The 27417-nt window shown below is 35.8% G+C and overlaps 1 protein-coding gene across 6 annotated transcripts in view; it reads left to right on the top strand.

The window, feature by feature from the left end:
* Nucleotides 1-26833, top strand: part of OPA1 (OPA1 mitochondrial dynamin like GTPase) — a 57216-nt gene extending 30383 nt beyond the window's left edge. For 4 of the 6 annotated variants that reach the window (XM_075158421.1, XM_075158420.1, XM_075158416.1 and 1 more), the window contains 8 exons: nucleotides 307-415; nucleotides 1035-1114; nucleotides 2293-2433; nucleotides 3779-3895; nucleotides 5217-5310; nucleotides 6640-6750; nucleotides 24259-24336; nucleotides 24865-26833. In XM_075158421.1, coding sequence (XP_075014522.1) covers nucleotides 307-415; nucleotides 1035-1114; nucleotides 2293-2433; nucleotides 3779-3895; nucleotides 5217-5310; nucleotides 6640-6750; nucleotides 24259-24323 — 717 coding nt within the window. In that variant the 3' untranslated portion in view covers nucleotides 24324-24336; nucleotides 24865-26833. Of the gene's footprint in view, nucleotides 1-306; nucleotides 416-1034; nucleotides 1115-2292; nucleotides 2434-3778; nucleotides 3896-5216; nucleotides 5311-6639; nucleotides 6751-7144; nucleotides 7258-24258; nucleotides 24337-24722; nucleotides 24759-24864 lie in introns of those variants that run through there. The other 2 variants (XM_075158417.1, XM_075158418.1) reach the window with 2 other exon arrangements.
* The last annotated feature ends 584 nt before the right edge of the window (nucleotides 26834-27417 follow it).

Raw genomic sequence — 27417 nt, 5'->3', positions numbered from 1 at the left:
AGTATAGCCACATAAAATAACAGCATTTCATTACCATCTTTATAGATGCTGTAATCCAGAGGGATTTCATATTGTTTGCTGTATTTTTTACATTATTTATGCTAGGCTATAGAAGAGAGTCAAATTAAAGGCACAAGAAAATATTTTTGGCAGTGCTTTGAAAAGGTGCCTCTTCAATAAATCCTGTGTGCCCAATAAATCCTGTTTTTATAGACATCAAAAAATGAAGAGAATGTCAGAAATCTTTTTTTAACTAAATCTGAATAAATTATTTATTGTATGCTAATATGATGTTCTGTATTGTAGCGAGTGATCCAGCACAATGCCTTAGAAGATCGATCAATATCTGATAAACAGCAGTGGGATGCAGCTATTCATTTTATGGAAGAGACGCTCCAAAGTCGTCTCAAAGACAGTGAGTTGCGTGATGTATTCCACTCTTGTGTGCTTTTTAATCTGGGCCAATTTCCAGATCTAATTCACTTCACTGCAGTGCAAGCTTTTCTATCAACACAACTGAGACAGTGGCGATAGTTTAAGATGGTACCCATATTGATAGAAATGTGTAGCAAAATAAAACCTCAAAAGCTAGTGCTCTTGCTCTTGCAGTGAGGCAACTGAAAGATAAGTAATAGAGATCTGTAGGGTCAAAAAATGGTACAGACACGGATAGAAGAGTAGGATAAATTCAGGGAAAGTAATTAGTCCATTTATGGTTATCAAGCATGATTAATTTTGATGCAAGTTGCAACAAGATTTTTAAATGCCTGACTTGGAACCTAGAGGGCTGTCTCAGTGGAAGGATGCTATGTTTTTTATATACTTCCTTGAAGTATCTACTGGTTCACAGTCACTTTTAAATTTTAATAAAAGACATCAACTGTTGCTTTAAGTAAAAGACATCTGACTTGACTTGGTATGGCATATCTTATGTTCTTAGGCATAAAATGTCCATTCTTGTACCTAATTTTAGGATTATAAATTTGGCTGGTTACATATATTTTGAGTGACACTTGACATATTTCCTTTTTTAGCTGAATCTGTTATTGAAGATATGGTGGGTCCAGACTGGAAAAAAAGGTGGTTATACTGGATAGGCCGCACCAAGGAACAGGTAAAAAGAAAGGAAAAAAGTATAAAGAAATTGTAGTTTTCACTACCTTTAGAAAACTTTGATTATTACTCAGTAAATTTTCAAAAATACCAACCCTCTTCACACTATTTAGATGACCGCAAAAAAAAAAATTACTTTTAAATACTTTACAATTACTTTTACTATTCATTGTTTTAAATATTACACCACAGAGCATTCTGTATTTTTTTTTCATATTGCAGATGCATAGTGGTTTGTAAACTCTTTTCCATTCTTCAGCTGAATTACATCTTTACTATTATGCCATTGACCTGAATATTAAAGTTGTTCTAGTAGAAAGAAATTGATGAAAACAGGGTGGAAACAGGGGCTATTCTCTTCCATACTTTCCAAGAGTGCCTTTCAAGCAGAAGTTGCTATCATGCTCCATTGGGATTTAATTAGTATGTGATAGCATTATCACTAGCATTCTAGTCACAGTTGTATCTTCTGCTTGACTGTTCTCATCATAACCTCTCTTCTCATTTCCTCATAGCTTTTGGAAATTTCTTTTGAATTTAAATAGCACCTTCCTTTCAGTGCCCAGAGATGATGGGCTTTTTATGTTACTTTTTCTAGATATTTCTCAAACTGAATCACACTTTAAAGAAGTAAGCAGAGTTTAAAAGAATACAGTAGAAAGTAATTGTTTCAGAGGAAGGAGTTTTACAGTCAACTGTGTGCAGCCAGGTATGGGAGAAAGGCAGTGACTTCAACCTATCTTATTTGAATTTAATGAACAGCAACTTAAAGTTATGAATCCATGAAGAGTTCTTGCTAGCTGTTAGGCAAAAATTACAATTCTCATCAGTGTCACAGGTGTTGTGTGAATGTGAACCCCGCTAGCGGATGTTCATGGAGGGGAAAGGAGGCTAACACCTATGATTTTTATTTTTTTCCCCACCCTTCTCTTCCTCTTCTGCATTTCTGTGCATAATGAAAAGAAAAAAATATGAAAAATTGACAGTGAATTATCCATTTAAAAATACTGTATTTGAGATGTCTTTGCACAAATACCCTTTTGAGTCACTTAAACGTAATGTTAATAGTGTCAAAAGTATTTTTTGTTCTGGCTTATTAAGCAGGTAGATTTTATTGAGGAGGTGCTGATGATCTCTGAGTCTATAATAATTAATTCTAACTAATCGTTCTTATCCTAGAATATTCGTAACGAAACAAAAAATGAACTTGAGAAATTAATCAAATGCGATGAAGAACATGCAGCTTATCTGGCAAATGATGAAGTGACGACTGTTAGAAAGAATCTTGAAGCAAGAGGAATAACAGTGGACCCATGTCTGGTAAGATGCAGAATTGTAACAAAACATATGGAAGTCCTCTGTGAACATTTGAATGTTCTTTCTAGATAGCATACAGAAGACTCCATCTAAATACTGAATTTGTAATCCAGATGTTTCCAAATGAATTACTAAATGACTGTTTGCACGCAATTCACACACTTCCGTTGGCTGTCAGACAAATGCAGTACAACGCTTTGGAATCTGTCAATTTAGATTGAAATCAGAATCTGCTGAGCAGATTTTCTCACCTGCATTATGACAAGGCTTGTTTAAAATTATTATTCAGATGTTACATAGTGGAATCAAGGCCTTTGTGAGCAAGATAAGAACATATTGTGCATTCCTAAGCTTTCGATGTGGTTGTATGTGCAGTTTGGAGTTCATAGGTACATTGAAGAGAGGGAAATTTTGTGGAAATACTTGGAAAAAAGCAGGGGTTTTTTAGAGTGCCCTGAAGGAATGTATTGTACTTTTAAAATGTTCTGGAAAATTATTTATCTCATTGCAGTGTAAGGCTCTTAACCATAATTAGACCTTTTATGTAATTAAATGTAAGATTTTAAATAAATGAGAATTCAAACATTAAAGGAAATCTACATCTATTATTTATTAACAGTTATTTATTTTCTGCAGTATTTTTGGCTACCTTTTCAACATTAATACGTGTACTTATTCAAGGTAGAAGAGTTATTTAAATACCTGATGCCCCTTTCCTGTACAGCACTTACCTTTTTGTAAAGGTCAGAGTAGTGATCCACATCCTCTACATGAGCAGACTGAGTGCAAATTGAGTTTCCTTTCTAGCTAAGCAACTGATTTTCTTAATTTTATTTTATGGTTTTTTTGAAGAGCCATATCTATATACATATTTAATTTTGAAGAACTGGAACATAAATAAGCCTAATCAAGAAAAGTTACAAATGTGTGTTTACATAAGACCCATTAAATATTTCTCTATGCTTTAATCTGGTTTAATTGATAAATGTGTTCTCAGTATTAATGTGAAGATTGCATCATGCCAAGAGCAGAACAATTTGTCCTATTTTGTAGTATATAATTTAAATGTATTTTGGCTGCAGACAATATTTTTAAGCATTCAGTTATGTTACAAGCATGGAAGAATAGTTTTTTAAATTGACAATCACCTGTAATGTTTGCCAAATGTAACTAACACATTAATCATATCCCAGTTGCAGACAAATTGCTGAGAAATATTTAAAAATATATAACATGACAGCGATAGTGGAATTTGGAGTTATATTTTAAGATTAAATGCAATCATTAAACTATGCACGATAGTGAGTGTGTGTATTTATTTAGTCAAATATAAGTACTGTTTTCCTAGATTAAAGACACATGGCACCAAATTTATAGAAGGTATTTCCTGAAGACTGCTTTGAACCACTGCAATCTATGTCGAAGAGGCTTCTATTATTATCAGAGGCATTTTGTGGACTCAGAGGTAAATTGAAGAACAGATATACACTGGTGTTTTGCCTTAATATTTCCATCTCAGTTGAAAAAAAAATTTCTACAAATACTTTAAACTAGCCTAAACTTTCTTTTGTATCTTTTATCTTGAGAGAGCTGGTGATCTTAGATTGTTTTACATGAGGCTTGTAATTGATAAAATGCCATCCTGGTGGTAATTATATAAAATCACCACTAAGTATCAGCCACAACCTAAACATCCGTTACTTATCAATGTGTATTGAAAATACACTGTTAAAAGCAGTATTGTACAGCTATTGATATCTTGTTGGTATCCATTTCTCCCACTTTCCCATTGATATTTATTTACCTTACTGATACAAAAAATTCAGAAAACATTAAGTAAGGGATTTTTATGGGAAAAGTATGACAAATAAGTGTTTCGAGTTAATGCTTGGAACCACATGTGATCGACACAAAAAAAAAAAACCCACAAATATGGGGCTTACAAACAGATCTTTTAAATGACTTTCTAGTTTTGTAAACCCAAGCTTGTGCAACAAATGACAGTTTGCATTAAGTTACGCAAAGAAAAGAATACACAGTTTTCTTGCCATTATATTTTAAATCAAAAAGAAATTACTGGAAAGGTAGAGCTCCTCACTTTCTGTGGAGTTTTCTTTTTCTTTTTAATGAGAAAAATGATCCCCATGAAGCCAGAAATCTTTACTACTGCAGAAATACCTTTGCCTGTAAGAGATAAGAGAGAATGAGATCATAGAATGGAGAGCTGCCTCTCTGTGACTTTTAACCTCCTATTCCTATTACTGTGTTTTTAAAGTGACCTAATGTGAAGTTAGTGCTCCCTCCTGCCATCCTTGCAGGTGTAGAAACTGTCTCTTCAGTTGTTAACAAATATAGTCCTTGGCCCAACACTGTCTTCAGAAGCATTTGTCAGACAGGGAGTCACAATATGGAATTCAGCTGTTGTCTTCAATGTGTTTGCTATGAACAAATGTGGTGGTTCAGCGAGCATTAGGTTATACTCACCAGCCTGCATACACTGTGTGCAAATTGTTTTTTCCGTGATATCCCTTGATATGGCTCTTTCTGTTGAAAATAGTAGATGTAAAGGGGATGCAGTGTATTAAATAGGGCTGACACAGTTTTTGAGAAGTATTTTTGGTGTGTTTCCTTGTTACTTACAGCAGTTATTCTGTGGGATTTTTGTGCAAGATCAGGATATGTATACATGGGTTTACAGTTGCCGCTAAAAGTGTCTAGAGATTCTTGTAAGTGTAGGATGTTCACTGGACATCAGAGGTCTGACATTACAACTTCCCTTGTTTCAGCTCGAATGTAATGATATTGTCCTCTTCTGGCGAATACAGCGAATGCTGGCAATTACAGCAAATACGCTGAGGCAGCAGCTTACTAACACTGAAGGTAAGGCTCATAGTGAGTCGAGGTGTTTGAAACAAAAAATTGTTTAGAAATTTTCTAGTGTTCCTCTAGCTATGTGTTCCTTTCATGCTTAGCGTGGCTGGCTGATTTTTGTGTCCTGTTAGGTAATGAAAAGATGTAGAGTAAATAGAATTTGACATTCTATTTACATTAAATAATTTAGTGTAATGATTAAATGATTTAGTGTCAAATAATTAAGACACTCTCCAGTTTAAAATATTTTCAGTTTACGTGATGCCAATTGTCAGTATCTTTTTCCAAGCAGAAAGCATTTCAATAAATAGTGACTATATTCTTTTTTTCTCACGTCAGTCTGGCTGTAGATTTTAATTTTAAAATGTTTGATATAAAAAATCAATTCTAATGGATTTTTTTAAAGCCATGCAAAATGTACCATGTAATATCTAGACAAGCTTATACAACAGTAACTCCCTTATAAAGCATCATTTATGTAGCAATCTGCTAGTGCCGTGGTACAACTACTAATAACGATCTTTGATCTGTAAAATAGTTTTCAACCTGCTTCTTGAAGAAGGTGCAAATTTGAACCTTGTCATGTGATGCAAGTTGCTCTCCATGGAGAAGAAATTGCCCCTAAATATAGAAAGCTAGGTCCTGTCTCTTCAAACCACCTACCTCATTGACAACTGCTGGGCTGAAAATTAGGAAGTTTCATTAGGAGGTATTCCCTCTAAGTATGAAGGGCAAGGATATGAGTGTTAAGATGGACATAATACTGCTTTGAAGAGCTTCTGATTCCTCTTAGCCTTGTATATACAGCAACACCTCTCTGTGTGTCATCAATCCTTCAATACCACACTCTGTTGTCGTCATTAACTTCTTTTTCCATCTTTCACCTTTAATTGGCTTGGCCTTGATTCATTTGGTGAGGGTGATGGTGATAGTGAAAGTGTAACCGTTAAGAAGGAGGCGGCGAGGATACTTACAATAAAAGATTTGTTGGACACTCAGTCTCAAAGAAGAAACTGCTGAATTTAAGAGACAGCAAAGCAGTCTACAAATATTTTTATCTCCTCCTAAAAAAGTCATCCAATAATAACTTAATTCAGAGAGAAAACAGCCTTTGAGATTTAAACATCTTTCTGAAAGAATTTCCTGTCTTAATGGCCCAAACAAGGGGCTTACGTGTTCAGACGTTTGCCTTTTCTCCAACCAGATTAGTTAGTTTGGTAATATATACTACGTCTCCCACAGACCTTCCCAAAATTTTGTCCGTAGGTCATTACAGGTGCAAAAGTGTTACTACTCACTTTTTTTGGTTGGTTTGTTACTTGTTTGTTTGTTTTACAGTAAGGCGCTTGGAGAAGAATGTAAAGGAAGTGCTTGAAGATTTTGCTGAGGACAATGAAAAAAAGGTGAAGCTCCTAACTGGCAAGAGGGTCCAGCTCGCAGAGGATCTCAGTAAGTACCTATCTATAGTGTTTTGGAACTAGCTTGAAATGAAGCAAGTTCTGACCACTGACCTTGAGAACATTTAAGCCGATATGGGTTGTTCATTAAATTAATATCACAAATGGAATTTTTCTTAAATACGGTCAGATCTTACTGATTCAAAAGTGGACGGGGGTAGTATAGTGTGATAAAACAACATAATTTACACTAGATGTGAATTCACTGATATAAATATATTGCATCGATATATTGAAAAATGTACTTAAAACAGAGTAATATTGTAAAGGGATGTTCTTGTTTTTCTAGTACAACATGGTTAGTCCACACCTCAGAGACCTGTCTCTGGGTGATTCAGTCTTGACTGTGTAAGGAGGTTTTGATCCCATCTTTCTTTAATTATTAGGTGAAATATGCAGTCTTCCCACAGGTAATACTGACTTTTAAATAGAGATTAGCTGGAAATGCCTGTGACTTACTGGCCAGCTCATTTTAAGCCGTGAAACAAAACCTGTCAGACATGAAGATCTGATATGTTGTACTTACTAAGCTGACTGACAGGGGGAAAAAAAACAATGCTGTGCAAAAGGGAAAAGAAAAAAAACTTGTGATAAAGTTCGTGTAGATATATAAATATCTGCATCTTGAGATCATAGGTGACCTTTCTTCTTATACCTTTATTTTGTGTTTGATGTAGCAACTAATTTTCTCTTAAAATACGACTTTGGATATTTAATTCAGAATAAATGAATGCTGTGGTCAGTGTTTCTTCTTTTACTTAGCAATGTTCTGATATCCAGGGTTCAGTGGGACAGAGAAGTCTTCAACTGCTGTTCGTGTTTCCTAAGTTTGAATTGTCTCTTCCATTTTTTACATCCAAAACGTTATATAGAACAAATGTTTTGCTTACAAAAACTCAAAATCTAACGATTTATTTTTGATAGTGCTTGTTTGGTTACATTGGAAGTGTTAACTTATTATTGGAAGTATTGTTATTAAAATCCCAGTCAGTTATGGTATTTGTTGTCCTTTAGAAAGCGTTGCTATAATATTTCGGAATTGTGAGTGGGAGTTTTAGTGAATCTAGCGCAAATTGTCTGGTTTTTTTGACTGGTCTCTGAAACAGCTGGTGTGACTATATAATTTTTATTATAGGTTCGTAATTCTCTCCAAACATCCTGTGTTGCATTTGAAACCCTGTATCAACCTTTATGTAGCCATTCTTTTCGAGTGGGTGGAATGTGTTTTACAAAATAAGGCTTTTTCCTCTCTCCATATATATGTTGAGGTAAAACTAGTGGTAACCTGCATAGTGGGACACAGATATTTAATGAGGAAGTTATCACCTTTTATTAGTGACCAGTGCCGCTTGCTTTCTTGCTGGATGTTATTTTTTTTCCTGAGCAAGTACTGGCATGGTATGAAAGTTGGTGATTTTGATTTATCCTTAAATATTCCGTGTTTCAAGACAAAGTAAAGGAGCACTAGAAAATACAAAATTTTTAAGTTAATCCGTCTTTATTTTGCACTGAAATCAACTTGGAATTTCTGCATTGTCAATTTTGCTTCTCACCTCCCATTTCAAAGCAGTAACAGCTGGGGTCGTTATTTTGTAAACTAAGACTAGACCTGTAAGAGCAGCCTGCCTGTGTGTTTATAATCCTAGGTATCTGTGTATTAGTATATATGCTTCGAGTTTGTACTATGCATTTCATAAATTATTATGTAGCTAAAACACCGTCACTGCACTGTATTTCTTTAGATTCAGGAGGTCACAGATCCCACACACATTTTTCTAAGGAAATAATCGTTGTTCAGGACAAAATGATGTATGATGACATGTTCTGTTTTATTGTACCGATGGGAAGATTTTAAAACTACCACTGCTTAGCTCTGTAGTCAAATCAGCGATGTTCTCTCTACTTTCTGCATGCTTTTATTGCTAAGTGGTTATAATTTTTATGGGCAAATGACAGGAAAAAGGGATTTCTTTGCCTTTCACTTAGTGAATAGAGTGCTTTTCTGTGGTGCAGGACTCCTGAGACAGACTTTGATAGCATAGAGCATTGAACTCTCAGGTGGCTACACAAGTAATTTCCTTCTTACAGCATTTAGTGATAATCAGGACTCTGCTTAAGGAAAGAAAATCCTGACTCCCGCAACACACATTTGTAAAGTATTTGTATTTTAATTAGGAATGGAATGGAATGGAATGGAATGGAATGGAATGGAATGGAATGGAATGGAATGGAAGGGATCTCCTGAATCGTGAAGTCCAGTCTCTTTCTGTTCCAGGCAGCTGTGTTTATATAACCCAGCTCCTTCACATATCTTGAGCTCCATCTTTAAATCAGTTGACTTGTTGGGGCTCACTATTCATACTGACAACATGTTCCAGGATGGTTCCTCTGATGGTTACAGACGGTCTTTTAATTTCCAGTCTAAATTTGTAAATATGAGGCTGGGATTCAATTCCTGATTGGAAACTGTACTTGCAAATCTAAATTATTTATATACCTGAGGTTGGGACGCTTCCTCTTGATGCTGATGATACGGCAACACTGTCTCACTTCTGTTACATCAGTCTTCTAATGCTGAAGCACTGGAAGTGTTTTATTGTTTGTTCAGGATACTGGTTAATGTCAAACTTTTTCTGACATGGGTGACCCAGTCTCGCAATGAGAGCTCATATAAGACTCAAAACTTATTTGAGCAGGTTTTGTTATCTGCGTTCTACAGCCTTGAATGATATTTTAACCCTATATATGAACGTTCCTTGATGACGTTTAGGCCCTGAGTCTTGCTGCTTCTCAATGTTTACTTCTAAGGTTTTATTCTAGGTATTTCAAAGAGTGTAAACAGATCTTTTCAACTGTTTCTAATAAATTACGTATTTTATAACGTACTGAAGGTTACTTTTTCTTCAAAAAAAGGCTTTAAATGTAATGTAAATGTACTCCTTATCATGAGTATCATCGTGATACTTGTACCAGTGAACAATTACTAAGTTTATGGAAATAAAGAAGCCCTAGGACTGGAGACCATTTGGAAGAAAGGATTGTAAGATACAAAAAAGGGCAGAGCAGAAGATGAATAGCTGAATTGGAAAAAGTGACTTTAAAAATGTCCTAAAATGCAATCAGTCCATAAGAATACCTGTATTGAAAGAGGCCCGTGGTTGGTGTATCCCAGTGTCTGTCCCTGGCAATGAGCAGGCGTGGGTACTTAGGGAACAGCATGAACAGGTTAAGCATACAGTAGTACTTGCCTGGTATGCTCTCTCAGCATCTAACAATCTGTGGTTCCAAGATTTCCTAATCCTGAGGTAATATCTTTGTGATTAATAGCCATTCATGGATTTTTCTTTCCTCCTGTGAATTTCTCTAATTGCTTTTTGAACTCATGTAAACTTTGGCATCTGCAACATCCTGTGGCAATTAGTTCCAGAGTTTAACCACACATTGTGTGAAAAAGTACTTCCTTTTGTTTGTTTTTAAGCCACCTGCCAGTTTCATTTAGTTCTCCTTAGTTCTTGCACTGTGAAAAACATTCAGTAATCTTTCTCTATTCAATTTTTTTGTGCCACTCATGACTTCGTCGATGTTTATGCTACCCACACTTGCTCTTCTTTTTCCTGGATTGAAAAGTTCTCGTCTGTGTAGTTGCTCCTTGCATGGACATTGTTCATAGCTTCAATCAGCCTTGCCACTCGTTTCCCCTTTTTTAGTTCTACTAAATCCTTTTTGAGATGAAAGAGCAGAACTGCACACAATATTTGAAATGTGTCTGCATTATGGATCTATACAGTTTCATTATGATGCTTTCTGGGTTTTAATCTGGTCTTTTTACAGTAATTCCTTGTAGTTCATTTCCTTTTTTGCACGCTGCTGAGTAATGAGCTGATGGCTGCACTGGACTATCTGCTACAGCTCCGAGGGTTTTTTGTGAGAAGTAACAGCAGTTCAGAGCCCATCATTTTCCATGCCATGTTTTTAAACTGTAGGGACGGTTGAGATATGTTTATTGTTTTGCTGAGGATACAGAAACAAGAGGAATTTGCTCTCTGTCTCTTACATGTCTAACTGGGTACTTCAGGCATATTCAGCAATTGGTAGGAACTTGTTTTAATGCAGTTGTTTACAACCTCCCTCACAACTCTGGTGTGTTATTTATATCGAGAAGTTCTTCACCAAAGTCATCTGTCAGTTGAAGAACGTACCCAGGTCTTTTACTCTATCTTGGATAACCTCATCAGCAACAGGAAGAATTACATTTACTTACCAGTTGGCGCATGCATCTTGATTGTGCTCATTGCTGAAGGACAAAATATTTTTATTTGAAACTTATACTCTACACAATTTTGTATTTTACTATATGCTTAGTTAAATCAGTATGTTAAATATACCATGTGTTAGTTTCTGTAAGAAGTATAATGGGGTAGAGGGAGCTAAAAGTATAATGGTAAGCGTTAATTTTTTAAAAGGAGAGTTTCCACTCATAAAAATGCCTCTTTTCAGGACTGCCCTGTTTGTATTGCAGGCTTTAAGGCACTGCTTGTGGCTGGAGGGAAAATCTAGTATCTAATGGTGGCAAGTCAGTCCCTTCAAATGCCTGCGGGTGTGTTATGCACAAGTGTGTGTAGCTGTACACAAAGCCTTTCCACTTTCTCTTTTTTTAAAATATTAATTACCCTTCGTTTCTACAATACCTTAGAAGATGGATCAGTCAGTATATATCTTTTAATTCTATCAGTAATCTTTTATAGTATTTACTAGTTCGTACTGTTTTCTCCTGTATTCTTGTTGTAACTTTTCCGAAGTGACTGACATCGAACATTCATGCAGGCTGCCTCTGAACTTACATTTAAAATTTAAAAGCTTTCAGTATTTTTAAATGTTTTTTTTTTTCTGCAAAATTTGTTAAAATGGTAAAACTGCTGGCATTTGCTGAGTTTCAGGAGCTTTTTGATGGCAATGCTAAAGTGGGTTGATTATTTATAAAAGACAATTCTTTGAAGTCTCACCTTCCCTAGAACTATATCTTTTTAATTATGTTTTTTGGTATTGGGTAATACTTTTTTTTCCCTGGAAAAAAAAATGAATACATAGGTGAAGGAATTTGATTTCAAGATAAATAATATCTTTTCTGCTGTTTTGTTTCTAACACAAATGATAGAGTAATAATTTCAGCAGAAATGCTCTATAGTTCTATGCAAAATTGATAGCATGTGGATAAATCTTAACTTTCTGTAGACTACTTTTTAACATGGCAATTTTTTTTAATGTTGAGCTCCCAGTGAAAGGCTTTCCAGAACTACCTAATTGTTTCCAGAATTCCATTCTGCTGGACTTGCTCTTTTTATATAAGGGCCAAAGCAAACTTCCTCAATAGTGTGAACTCTGTACAGTAATTAAGTTGCCATACAATTTTCCAACACAAGATGGCAATGCACGGCCTTTATAGGAGGAGTGAAGGGGATGAGGATGCAGCAGAGCTGGTGCCAAGCCTCCCGTCTCTGGTTACTTTTTCTTGCTTTTTGATGGCATGAGCATGGCTTAGGCAGTGGATATTGGTTTCTTGCATGTTAGGTTTTTTCCTCTGGGAGGAAGATGGTCTTGCCTAGCCTTGTTGCTCGTGTTTTCCATTCTGGTTTTTTTGTTTGTTTGTGTGACATGTAGGGGATGGTCATTTTTTTTCTCAGTTAAGCATTTCTCATTAGCAACTGCATGGAAAGTATTAGTTTATTAAGATTTGTTACTAAAAAAACTGTTACGAACTGAATGCTTTAATCATTTCAGAAAGGAAATAGGATCTTCTAGTGTCCTATCCTAAACCTAAGCTACATATGTTCATATTGCAATAGCATTTAAAACATGCTAGGTGGTGCACATGTACATTGAATACTTAAGGTGAATCCTAGCTTCAGGCAGTCAGCAGGAGCTTTGCCTTTGACTTCACTAGAGATGAAATTTCACAGACCCCAAAGAAATATACATGCTCTATTTTCACTTATTTCTTCTGCTTTATTCCTTTTAAACAGCTAAACTATGAATGTTGCAAAGGCATCTTTTATGTGCACAGGATAAACACATACAAGGATAGTACATGCAAAGCATCTTTCCTAGGTCAGCATACTATTCATCCAATATCCTGTTTCCTCACAAGTTAAAAAAGGAAAAGAAAACCCAGAAATTCACCAAATTATAAGTAAAACCATGTGCATTTACACAGCAAGAGTCATTGGCAGGAGGTGGGAAGGGACTTGAGGGATGCCTGTGGAAACTTGATCCTGAAATTACTAGGTATGAATGTGAAGGGGTCAGCCTCCAAGTTCATTTGTCAATAATATTGACACCTGTACAGGTGTCATGGGCTAGCTGAGACTTAGTTCTGCACAAAAGCTTTTTGAAACTTTCAAGGAGTGAGCCCTCACATGAAGAAAAGATAGCTTAGGGCCGTTTGTTTAAATTCTGTCATACATTTGTAAGGTATGAAATATAACAGTTTGCAGAACTTAATTGTTTTCTTGTAAAGGCTAAAACATGTAAAAACTAAATAAACCAGTGTTACAGTAAAAGACTTTCAAGTTTTATACCTGAAGTCATTCCTTTAAAGTCACTGCATTAAATTCTTAACTTACTTTTTCTCGTGTTGAATCCATTAGTGTTGAATGTAACCTTTTGCAAACTTTGAGCATGAATGATTTAATATCATATATGAATATAATAAACTTGCCGTTTTAATGGAGTTAGAAAGCTAATGTTAGCTTAGGTTGGTACTTTCGTATGCAAGCTGCTGACTCAGGATCTGGAATTCCTGTGATGTATTTGGCTAAGCTGAGTGGGCTCTGTCGTGTCTGTTGTATGTAACAAACTGATTTAAATCCAAGCGAGTCTCCTTTTTTGTTATGTATTTATGCAAAGTTGGCTATAAAGTCTGTGAGCAGTACCTTGCAGATAATTACTTGCTCTGTGGTTATTTTTTTTTTTTCTTTCATTGCTGTTAGCTGCAGAATAAAAATGTTGTGTGAAACTAATCCTATATTGTGGTCATTACTGTAGCCTAATTAAATTTCAGTCCCTTGAGATACTGTCAACAGTATTTTGATTTGACCTCTGTCCTACATGACATTGTTGATTACATGTGCTCCTTAAAATCATGGTTTGACTTGGCTTTCTAAAGCCTTTGCTTACATTTTCTCTTCTATTATGAGCTTCAGCTTTTTTAAAAGGTCACAGCATTTCATAGGGGGCAAAGCTCAGCTGTAGGGGGAAAGATTGTCTCTCAAATAAGCAGATCTTGGGTAATTTCCCTCTAGAAATCAGAAGCAGACAAAACGGCTCAAGAGGCATTGGTAGTAGTCCTTAAATCAATGCTTAAGGTGCTTGTTCAGAACCAACATGGTTTTCAGTGTTTACAAGATACAGAAAAAAAGATATAATTTTGAAGATATTTGAACGTAGAGCCCAGATGTTGCCCCTGCTGCTCTCAGCACACATGAGAAAGAGGAAAGCATCCTACGAAATCCAAATGGAGGAGTAGTTTTATTAGAATCTGCAGAATTATGGTTATTTTGAGCTCTCATTTTTTCCATGATGCCTAAATATTGGAGTTTTAGAAGCTATGTAAGTAAAAATATGGTCACTTCATAGTTGTAAGACAAATCACAGAAGTGGCAGCAGTCTTGCTTTGCTCCTTTCAGCTGGTTGTAGCAGTGAGGAGCACTCAGTTATAGTCTGATCCTGAGTTGGCAGAAGGTTACACCAGGAGATGTTGTGGCCTTCTAACCAGACAAAAGCAGAGTGGCCATTTCCCTCTGGGAATCATCAGACCGATCTCCAACTTCTGATAAGCATGTGCGGCGTAGCTGCTATCTTCACAGTCCCCTGCCAGCAGCTTCCTCCAGGACGTTAATATGGCCTGCATCTTGTCAGAGGCTGGTTGTCATTTAGAGCACATTCATTTCTGCCCAAGTCTCAATCAGTCAAATGAAGTGCTCAGGTGGGCCAACTGTGTCTAATGAGTTCAAGCTTGTGCTGGTGTCACCACTGGGCTGGTGGCAGTATGACTCCTGTGCTGCCTTTGAGCTCTGTAGAGGTCCTGGTGCTCCGTGGCGCAGGAAGTCAGAGGGCAACGTGCTTGGAATCAGTCTGTGCGGTCGTGTCTTCAATTTCCCCTACCTTTGAACATGAGCAAGTCAACAACAATGCATCCCATTGTTTTTAGTAGATTTGCTAACTTTCTGGTACTCTGTTAGAATGCAAATTAATTGGTTTTGCATTATTATCATGTTTTTAATTCCGTGTAGCTAATTTATTAAATTAACCCAAGCAAGTGTGCTTTGACATGAAAGACACTGGTTGAATGTTTAAGTTTTTTTTGTTTGTTTTTTTTTTTCTCTCTGAGTTTTGGGGCAGCTGCACGAAACTAATGAATTAAAACCAGAAGAATGCGTAGGACGGTCTGTGTCAAAGTGCAGATAAAGTAGTTCCTGCTTTGTGTCATGGCAGAAAGTGCTTTAAAAAGCTGCATCATCTCAGAGGGGGAAGTAATCCTCAAGGGAGAACATACATCACTTAAACCTCCTGTGATGGAGTGATGGTTTACTTAACTTAAGAATCCCACATGACCAAAGTCTGTCTGCTGTGATTTCTTAAAGTTATTGACGAAGAGTTAGGCACTGATGTCCAGGATCCTTACAAAGTTCAGCACATTTGTCACTGACTAAGCGAAGCCTATCACTTAAAGTTAACATTGAAAAATATTGATAAACTGCTACATGAGTAATGACATATTTAATGCCTGTTAATCTTACCCTAGACCCATGTCTCTTGTACTGGAGGATCATTCTGGTGTTGTCTGCCAAATCTATTTTTTTCCTAAAATTTCCTTAATGATGCAAGGATCAAAACATCTAATTGGATGCTGTTTTCTTTTTAGTACTGGTTGCTTATGAGGGTACCTATTAATCAAAATTTAAATAAGTACTTATCATGGAGAGAGTACTATTTGTATAAATACAGACTTTTAAACTGACTAATATATGTATTTGCTTTGAACTAGTATAGAACTGTGGAGTGTAACATTCAGGTTTCCAAAAGCTGGAGAAGTCAGTGTCATGTATGTTGTACATTGTTAATGTTGTAGTGGACTCCACTTCGCTTCTAATTTGGAAGTCTATATAAAAACAAAAGGGAAGGAAATATTTTCAGCTAGGGATGATAACAAACTAAGAAAAAATAATATAACAGCCTTTTTTCTTCAGGGCATGATGCCTTAAGTTTCTGACTATCAAAAATGAAGTTTATTATTATGATCTAAAAATTTATCACCATTTCATTTTCTGACATCATATTTTAGGGAGACATAAATGATAGAGTATTGTTTTACTATCTAGCTAACTACTGAGTATGCTTTATTTTGGGTGGAGAACCAACACGTATCAGTTATTATGTTAAAGTCTCTTTACAGTTTTATAGCCTTAAGGTTACAGTAGCCTTTACATAAGTAATTTACCTTTATATATGTCCTTTCTGCATAAGAAAACGTTAATTTTTTTTTTACATCACTGGATGAATCATTGGGTAATATTTCTCGTTTGCCTTTATACTTTTCACTATTTCCACCCAAAATAATGAGCATCATCATGTTCTGATTCATTCTAGCTTAACGGTTTTGGTTTTTAAATTAAATCTCTCTGTGTCTTAAGTCTGATTCAAGTTGTGAGTCTGTTTTATGAGGTTGTCTTGTCATTCAGCTACTAAGCTCCTTCTAGCTGCCCAGTAAGCATCACAGCTAAATTCTGTTGAAAGACTGAGTTATGAGAACAATTTTAATTAAAAATATAAGGTAGAGACAGAGGACTGAAAAGTGCCCAAGTCCTACCTTGCTATTTGCAGACATCATGACTCTCATAAACTTGCAGCTTAGTATAGATTAATAATCATTTGTACATTAAGCTAACCTTAATGACAGTATAGAAATGTATGCTGGTTTGTGACCTCACATCACGATTTGGTAATATTTAGTTTCTTTTCTGCAGATAAGCGGGACTGACGTGTAATAGCCCATAGAAACATATCTTGTATAAAGTCAGTAGTCTGCATAGTTGTCAGTTTTGCTTCAGCCCCATACTTCAGTTCTCATATGCTCCGTCAGAGACAAAAAGACTTCGTGCTTTCGAGGCTGAGGAGCCCCGGGGACCGCTCCAAGAAATACAGTCAGCTTCTGTTCTGTTCGACTGAGGAGGGGAGAAATGTGTGGCCGAAGCAGTTTCATTAAGCTGCAGAGGTCTCGCGTGTGAATCTGGGGCAGCTATAGGTCAAGACATTGATTGATTAGTAATCTACAATTTCATCAGCACAATGCACAATTCCTGTTTCTGGTGCTAAAAAGCATTATTAGTAATGCTAAAATAATGTTCCCAATGCTTAATACCTTGTAAAAGTAGCTGAAGTGTTTTCAGACAAGCCCTCTTCTGCTGCTGCCTGGTTATCTTTAGTCTGAAATAAAGATGATACTGTTTTGTACAGGCAGCTGATAGCTTTACTCAGATATGTTATGCAGGGATTAATAATTAATATGATATTAATACTTGCAACAAAATTGACTTCAGTGATGGCAGCTGTGATTTTTTTTTTTTTTCCATCTAAAATGACTTCTTAAGCATTTTATTATGTTTCTACAGCAGGCTAAATATACAATCTGGAGGTCATCTCCTCCTCTTTTAGATGTGGATTCATCTACAACAAGGAAAAAAAAATGTACAGTATATACATGGCTTTGTAGGAAACAGGCTCCTTGATGTTTTCTCCTGTTAATGCCATGCAAAAGGACATTTTCAACCAGGTCACTAGCAGGCAGTTGTTGATGAACTCATATCCATGAAATTGATATGTTGACTGACTCTTGGAGATTTTAATAGTGATATTAAAATAATGTGTTTAGCACCTTGTCTTTTTCTAGGGTATAAAATAAATATTTCTGAGGACACTGAAATATTATCTTTGTCTATTTCATAATGAAAGCATCTCACCTGATGCACTTGGATAGTTAGAGCATGTCCCTGTCCTCCTCATTGTCTTTCTGGAACTGATGACTGGAGTACAAGTATTCTAGATGTTGCTCAGATTAAAATACCTTTTATCTCAGGATAGCAAAGGCATTTAAGGCAAGTAGAAAAATTGTCAGTAACTCTGGTGAATATAATGGTGGATGTTTAGCTATATATCTGAGAGGGGAGGCCTGATTTATAAATGTATTTATAACATTTTTGTATCATAATTATCCCATTCCAGAGAGCATACTTTGAAGTCAGAATTTATAGAAAGAAATCAATTAAACTGGCCGCAAATTCAAATCTCATTATAGATTGCAATACATATAAGAAACATTGTGTAACGTTAAAGGAAAGCTACTACGATGTAGCGTCAGTTAGCATCTTCGTTCAGTCTAACTACTAGTAACTAAAGAGTATTCTAGCTATTTTCTGCAAGCTTGCATTTTAAAGGCTGTATATTTTTAATGATTCATGGATTTACTACATGAACTGTTATAAATTCCATTTAAACTTTTCAGGGTTCTGCAGTGCTTTTATTACACTAATGAGCTAATTGTTTAAGAATCATTCACATGATTCATCCTCCTGCTCAGCCTTTTTTAAAAAACTTTTAGCTGCTGAAACTCTCTTGACAAACCAATATTTATAGCAGTTTGACAGCAGGATGAGGAACAGCGTTTGTCTTTGTAACAGCTTAAAGAAAAGGCCTTTCCTGCACCCAGCCATGCAGTTACAATCTTGACCTCTTTCTTATGCTGGGAACATACATACAGCAGACAAGCAGCACCTCCCATGTGTTTTCTTGACCCTTTGACTGTCCATTCACTTCCCATCTGTTTTGCAGCCTTAAAGGAACAGAGGGGGCCCTCTACTTATAAATCTGTCTTTGCAGCTGATAAATTATCTTCTGTCTCTTTAAGGGCAGCCTGGGTGGTTTTGGCTTCCCCCCCTTAAAACTTTAGCTTTCCTCTTGGCCAAATCCAGAGGAAAATATGGTATGTGAACAAGAGGAAACTGGCAAAAAATGTGATGGGTAGTTTCAAAGGTTTTTCTAAAATTCAGCAGGACTTGACCCTGCAATGATCAGTAAATTATAGTAGCTGTTAGGCTGTGGTTGTGTAGGACATGAGAAAGCATGTTGATGCAGGTATTGTAACTGTGGGTGGAGAGTCTGCTTTCTGGGGCATTATTTGGAGTGGCTGTGAGCATGCTGCCTCATACTGTTTCAGCAAGAAGTAAAGCTTTTGGATGGTCCTTAGAAAATCCAGGAACGTGGTACAAAAGGCTGAACTCCGAAGAGGTGATTCCCCCACACACTCTTCTCCACCTGACTGTTCATAAGGGGTTGTATACAACTACGGCGTTCGTGTCTTAGGTAGCCCTAAGCTAAGATTCAGCTTTCAATAGGAAACTGTGGATCAACATTTCCAGCTTTTAATGGTGTGCTTCTGGGCATTCTGACGAAATCTGACTACGGACTGGGCCTTCCTTTTTACTAGAGGAAAGATGATGCATTCACAGCAGTAAATTCAACATTTCTGCCTCTATGGTTAATTAACCATAACATAGAAGTAGCACAGCAAGCAGTGAGAATGTTTATAGGCAAGGGATTAAGAAAGGAAGGAAGATTTAAAAAAAAAAAAAAAAAAAGAGGTGACTGAAGTCTAAGCAGAATCCGGAGCAAAAGGAGTAATAACCATGAGCTTTCAAATATCAAAGCCATGTAACATTAATTGGAGGTAGAAATCACTTTAATGCAGAACAGGAGGATTTATTATGAGGTATTAACGCATTTTTATCATTGTTTCATGCTATAAGTTTCATCAAAATACAAAATAAAGATGGATCTGTGTCCAGAAAGATTTTACAATTTTTCTTGATGCTGCAACTGAAAATTGATGTCATATGGGCAATCTTGTAAACAGGGGAAGGGAAAGCTTTTGGTTTGCCTAAAATACTCATGCAGTTTTCTCCCTGTTATGGCACAGAGACACGTGAACATTTTTTAAATTCTGTGCTAAAACCATTGGTTTTTTTACAGGTAAGTATGTATGATTTGAATGTCTCAAAATTCATTTATCTTCAGAAGCATAAGCAAGACAGGTTTTGTGAGCAGAGGCCACATCTTTTATTAAACCAGTTAATGCAGTTGGAGAATATCTGGAAAACTTTTTCTTGCTACTTAGAGCATGGTTGAAATAAATCAGTAATGTACTTTACTTTTGTAATTTGTGTTTAATATTCTTTTGAGATTATTTGGCCTTACCTCAGGAGATTTGTCTGATAACTAACTTTAGCTGTTTTAGCAGTGATTCCCCAGCTTCTGCACTGTTAATTAGTAGATAAGCTCGGCTATCTAAGGCAGCAATCAGTAAGCAAGCACTCCTTGTAAGACTGAATATTTCAGGGGTTTCCCTTCTGACCAGCTTATAATATTAGGAAAAGCAAACTTTATCTGTGGCTGCGTCTTTCTGTGTTCACAGTGTATCCAAATCCTTATTACAGATCAATTAGTCTGGTTTTGAGCCTTTTGGATTTAGGATCACAGGATTAATGAAAAGAAAATGAGTGGGTAGCAATATCATTTCATATGGAGATAAGGAGAGACTGAGCATGAATGAGGATCTCAAGACGTCTGAATAAAGAATTTCCTCATTCTGTCAGTGAGGTTTTATGGGATATGGAGGGGGGATTACGGGAATATTCATGACCAGATCAAGAGGCATAATGAGTCGATGTATGAACCAGCTTATCTTTTAGGTAAACAAGGGTTAAATGGGAAGTAGAATAGCCATTCATTGCCCCTAGGCCTGTGAATTTTACTGTTCTAAAGATGGAAACAAGAGTTTAGTTACAGTTATTCTTCATTGATTTAATTTGATTTTTGATCACTGTTTAGCAGGTGCTGGAAGAATTATGTATTTGTAACTTCAGGTCTGCATTAAAACTACCAAAGACTACGCCATCTTTCTAGAATCTAGTGTAAGCGATAGTATGTATTTAAACTTCTGCAGTATCGTGTAATAAGAGTGTAGTACTTTAACAGCCTTCTGTGATACTGGAGCATTGTATAATAGCGCTGGGGTAGTTCAACCTTTTACAAAAATAATTTTCTAGCAAGCTGAATGCTTTTAATCTGTGGCTTACTTGTACATGGAAAAACACAGTATCACAAAACCTAGAAAGAGCAAGAGGTCCCCTTTGTCTATCCCTTATAAGTATTCTTATCTGAAACCCAAATGTTGTTCTGGGTTTGGCATGTTGATAAACCTTCCTCAATGAAATGTACTACAATTTACAAGTGTAAGTCACTAATATTTTGATCTAGGTGTCAATCAAAACCCTGCAAATGTGGGTACACAGCTTGTACATTTCACAGAGGAGAGAACTTCCCCAAGTAAAGATGCGTAACGTCCAACTCGAATTGTAACAATTAATTGTTGATCCAAATGCAATGTCACATGGCGCTGATGAAACTGTGGGCAGTTATCCCAGAATTGCAGACCCTGCACTTGCACTCATTAGAAGAGTTCTGCCCGAGCATTTATATTTGCTGGTTTATTAAGATGTGTGTTGTGTAAATGCATAACTCTGCCGTTAGCCTATTTAAAAAGTAAACCAATTTAGCAGACTGCTTCTCTCTGCTACAGAATGGACTTGTGGGAAAATGTTACAGGTTGGCTGGGGTCTGCTGCTGCAAAAGGCTTTACTACTGCTAAGAATACAGCGCATAGCATGAATAATTGCAGTTATTTGGCAGTCATTGTAACTGTTCTTTTTTAAGAATAGCCAGCATGTTTTTTCAAAGTATTAAATTACCTCAAGACCTCATAATTGTTACAGTTAAGCAATCATTTCAATTCAGTCCAAGTATAAAAACTAATAAAGAGCTCATAATATGGAGGCAATTTTAGTATGTCTGTTCTCTGAGCAAACACGCTGATTCAGTATATTCTGGTGGAATACATATTTGCTATCCTGTTATTTTAATATGCCCTAATCAGAAAATTAAAATAGATTTTGTTGGCACAAACCTTTTTTTAAGGGTGAAATAATAATTACAGATTTTTGCTGATGCTGTTGATTTTCAGGACTGGAATATTTCATTAGCAAGAGGTTGAGAAGGGAAAATACTTGCATTTAATACTGCTAAATCTGCCTGCTTTCACTGAGTCTAATGGCTTGATCAATATAAAGAACATACTTGGGGAAAGCATGTAGCAATTAAAATTTAAAAATCCACATCAAAAATAAAGCTATTGAAAGCACAACATGAAGAGATCTTCTGGGTCGTGAGATCTAATTTCCAGTTATCACTGGCAACTGCTGCTCGTTTTGGAGAGTGAGGTCCAGGATTAATAATGTCCAAAAATATGTCAACTCTGTCCAAGGTAATAGGACATTATTTCAAAGGCTAATTTTGTAAACATGCATAGAGCATCACTATTGGAAGCCGAGCTAAGTAGTTGCCTAAATAAATGCCATAGAATTAATGTTTTCATTACGCAAGAGGTTTATATACTGACATGCAAACAATACATATTCTCTTTTTATTTAAAAAGATGAATGATGAAAAGATGAAAACACTTCGAATGCGCTTAGTGAGGAGAAGTGATCATGGGACTACTTTTTTTTTGTTGGCAGCTTTCAAAGATTCTCTCTGCTGAACTGAATCGAGGACACACACACACACACACACACCCCCCGCCTGGGTAAAAATCAGCTACTGCTGTTTCTTAACTTCCAAGATACAGCTTTTGCTCTCACACTGACTGTAATCTTCATTTAATATCAAAATACTTCAAAAAAACAAAATCAGCTGAAATTCAAGAAAGTTCTTTGGCGTTTTCTTTAGGACCCAGAGTGTGATTCAGCCTCACTGTACATCTGTGTTTACAGATAAGCACCACTGGGGAGGGGGACACTGAAGTGTTGAAAGTATAAGTGGTTTGCCCTTCGTCACCTACGAATTGCATGATAAAAATAAAAGTTTGAGATTTCTTCATCCTCATGCGGGCTATTTTCCATATTTTATTTCAAATGCTAACTAAAATTCTGTTAGAACAGGACTACAGGGTTTTGTTGAGTTTTTATTATTATCATTATAATAATAATTACTCTAAAATGGATTTCATAACTGTCTGTGGGATTATCACTTTGTTACTGGATGAAACTTTTAGTTCCCTTAGCTACATTCTTAGAGCATTCTCTTTGGAGGTAATTTTTTTTTTCCACTCATGCTTGTGTATCCCATTTAAGGCTGATTGTTTTGTTTTTCTTTCTGTTTTGCTGTTATTTCAGCTCAGCAAAGCAAGTTTATAACATATGGTATTGCTAAAGAGAAGAAAACATTAATAAAAGATTTTAAAAAAAAGCTCAAACCTTGTATCTCATACAAGGGAACATACGGCTTTAATCCAATAGTATTTTTAGCTTGAAGAAAAAAAATTTTGTCTGTGTTTATGCTCATCTAACTTATTTTTGTCTGTCCTACTGCTCTCCCCCGATCCTTCATATTTCTGAAGTGTGTGTTTTTCATGACTATAATCACACACAGAAGGAGCTTCAAATGAGGATGTGGTGAGAGAGAAGCAGGAAATCTCGCAGGCTTTGGATTCCAGCTACGTTCTAAATCTTGCTTCATAAGCAATTTAATAAATCAAATAGGTTATACGATGACAAGTGTTGTATGGAATTGAGAAAAGAGTGGAAAAATGCCTAACCCCCTGAATTTTTCTGAATCAATGTTGCCTTTTCATTCTTAGTAACTATTTGTAGTTGTGTTCAAGTCATGTTTTTGTAGAGAAATAAACTCCCAGCTTTAGTATTTATATAAAATAAGATTCTGCCCGCATCCGTCTGGTTACTACTGAAATGCAAGGAAATCAAATGCAAGTTTTAAACATTCTTAACATCGCGCATGCCCTTTGGAATAGGTGTCTTGAATACTGACGTTTGGTTCCCTGAAATTCTCTCTGCTGAAAGGGCACTAGCTTTCAGCTCTTTTTAGAATGATTAGTAGTGTTTGTGACACTTGCTGTGGAGAATAAGGATACTTGGTTAAAAGAGAAAGGGATTAGTGGGCGTTATTAAAAGATAACAACTCCCTCCATGTAACAGGTGTACAGTAGTTCTGCTGTGCATGATCTAATAGAAATTTCAGGGTTTTTTAAATACAACATTTCTAGTATTGGATTGCTTTGGTAAATTTTTTAATTATTCAGTTAGCATGGAAATCATAAAATATGTTTGACAAGGGTTGATATGGGACAGGGTTTCGTTTCTTCTGATGTAGAAAAATGTTCTAAATCTTAGTAATTAAGAAATTAAATGCATAGGATAGTATTGACAACAGCATTAGTTTTTGTTCATGTTTGCAAGTTTGGTTTGTTTCTTTTTTTTCTTTCTGGTTCTCAATTAAGTAGTAGGTATTTGAACGGTGATCTTTTTAATTCCTCCAGAAAAAGTTCGAGAAATCCAGGAAAAACTTGAAGCCTTCATAGAAGCCCTCCATCAAGAAAAGTAGATTGTTCAAGCAGGTAATCATGTTTAGATCATAAAAAGATTGCTACAATTTTCTCATTGTTCAGTATAAAATTATTATCCATCCCTTTTAGATGTGCATGTTTTCATACAGACTTTATGAAAATTCCTTTTTTATTCCAGTGCCTGGCTGCTGCTGCTTCTTGCTTCTAACCTGCAGAACTATACTTTCAGCTTTTACGCTACAAGCAGATATGAAACTTAGTAGAAATACAATTACTGGCTAGTTATTCAGATATTGTGAAACACTGTAAGCTATTTGATTACTCTCAGTTCATTATGTTTATCTGTGTTAAAGAAGGCATGACTAGCTGGAATCAAAATGAAGGGAACACTTTTCTTGTCTATAAAAGCATTTTGATTCTTTTTTTTTTCCTTAAAGGCACTGTGTGTTGTTAGCAAAAATATTTGCATGCGGGTAACTTCCAAATTTCTTTCTTCTATATTAATTCTCAAAAACATAAGCCTAAGTGCTGTCATATATTTGCACACATTTTAAAATAATCTCCTTTCTGTTTCAACAGCAACTTTACACAAGAATGCAGGCTTTTCCAGGATACCTTGCACAAAGAAGACTGAATAGAAATGGCTTTTGTGTCCCATTCTCTTTCCTGTCTTTTGGGGAGCATCCTGAAATGCTGGAGGAGAAAGAAAATAATGTCTCATGGGATTGAGAAGTTCAGTTAAAATCCACTTGCTCTTTTAATTTTTGAAGCTACATGCACACGACAGAAGAATCTGACTTGTGTGTCAATGAGATAACTTGGGAGCTTGCTGAAGTTGTACATTTAAGGTTTGTGTTTTTTTCCTGAAAGGAAGAAAAGCTTTTATTTTTGGCATCTCTCTTATATGGTGGAGCTGGATCAGATTCACAAAATTATATTATCTGTTGTCATTTTCTTGCCTGCAAATGATCCTGGGAGTTTGACATAAAGTTTAGGTATTTGTATGTACATTAAAATGCCCTTCTAAGTAATGCCATTTGTATTTGTTATGCTCTGTGTTGAAGCATTCTCTGATCACTCTGGTATAGATTTAAAAGCACGGTGTTGAGATCTTGAGAGGAAGTTGTGGATTTTGTTAAACTCCTAAACTCTTGAGAGACATCATCCAAGGAATTCTTGTAGTGCTTTCAAGTGAAAGTACAGACTGCTATTCACTGTCACCTTAAAAGGTTTGGCTCAGGAAATAATGTGAACAGCTGCTCCTTTTACCCATTCTTTCCTAATATATGTTGTTACTCTTGAATCATAGCCGATTACATTTCATTTCTGCGATTGCACAGATGCTGATTTCCTTGTTAGCTCCTCCCTTTGCCATAGGTACAAAGTAACCTGATCGAGTACATGTGAAATGTAGAAATTCCAACAATTCCAACTTGTCCAACGTCCTTAACTAAAAAAGGAAAAATATAATTTTTCTAATAGCTACTGTAAGACCAAAATCGCTTTTATAAGAATGTTATGCACAAGGTCCTTCCATACCCACTTGATTTCTATCATTCAGTATAGTAGAAATAGTGAGTAGTCTTTCTTTTGCTGCCTTTCAGTTTTGCCATAGAAATGTCACTTCTGACAAATTTAAGCATGATATAGGCTCTGTATCATAGGTGCCTGGTCATTAATCACCACCATATTTTTCTGCCCACGCTTTGCCACAAATGATCTGGATACACTTCTGAATACTTCTGTGGAAGAAGATATTAGGCCTGAAACAGCTTGTTTTGCAGTTGTTTGATTACGTACATTGAAAAATTTACCTAGGTTTATTTTTCCCTTTTGAAAAGGCTATTGATTTTGATGTGTGGCAACTAAAAGAGAGGAATCTGAACATTTTCCAACAGATACTGTTTCTGTTTGCTCTCAGAGGAAACAATACAAAACTTGGTAAGATGTTCCCCAAATGTTCAGACATAAAATATCTAGTCAAGTGGACAAAAAGTTAACGTAGAGCTATTCATAAAATGGTGTTGAAAGATTAAATGTTTCAGGGTGATCTAACTGAATGTTTTGGGATTTTGTGTTTAAAATTACTTCCTGAAAATGAGTGTTTGAGAACAGAAAAATGAAAAAATGGCTTGTGTCGTCATCATTCTCTGAAGATAACTTCAGAAATGTAAGTTTGCACAATTCTGAAGGCAGAGGCCTTAGGTTGTATAGCAAGTGAAATAAGTCTGTACTTGTGTTAAATCCCTCTTTGTAAAAAAACAAACAAACAAAAAAACCCAAAACAACAAAAAAGAACTTTTGCATTTACCTAGACATCACTGTTTGAAACTTCTGTGTAATGTAAATGTTGCAGAATGTCACATCCAGTGGCCCAGCATTCATCTCTTTTAGTATGATGTTCCTGTAGTTTTAGTTCCGACTTCTCTGTGCTGCTCATCTAAGACTCAGCATGTTGTATTCCATGAAAACTAGGTATTTATTGAATAAAAATGTAACTGAAGGAATAATAAAATGTGGGTTTTGAACACAGTGCTATTGCACCTAATTCAGAAGTCACTTTAGCCTTCTTTTTCTCATTTGTTAAATTGTGAACAAGTATACTATTAATGATATTAAAATTTCTGATTCGGAAGTGTTGTGTCAGCACCAAGTTAGTGGTAACTGTACTAAGTGTTATCTTTTACTATATAAATCAATGATTACCCTACCATTTATGTAATACATTTAGACAAAGATGTCTTATGAAAAATCATTATGTTGAAAGCTTATGTCTCTGGAAGTTTAGATAACGAACTGATATTGAAAGTATAAATGAAGACTGGTTATGGAGTGTTAGTTTCAGGTGCATTTAAAATAAACATGCTTACTGGGACAATGGGTTTGAGAATTATAGAGCAGTCAGCTTACCAGCTCATTAATTCAGGAATATATAATTTTCTTTTTTCTTTCTTTTTCTTTTAGATGAAGAAAAATTTTACAAAATCAATTAAAAAAAAATACTCACTGTAAAACTGTGGTATTGAAGGTGCTGCATATTTGCTCCACAAAACTTAAATTGCAGACATGGGCATGTTAGGATCAGTGAAGGATTATAACTCTACATTAACTTGATTTCATGTTAAAGTAACC

The sequence above is a fragment of the Calonectris borealis genome, chromosome 9 (genome assembly GCF_964195595.1).
Source record: "Calonectris borealis chromosome 9, bCalBor7.hap1.2, whole genome shotgun sequence".
NCBI classification, from domain to species: Eukaryota; Metazoa; Chordata; class Aves; order Procellariiformes; family Procellariidae; genus Calonectris; species Calonectris borealis.
The sequence above is the reverse complement of the archived record's forward strand: the minus strand, read 5'-3'. Positions and strand labels throughout refer to the sequence as shown.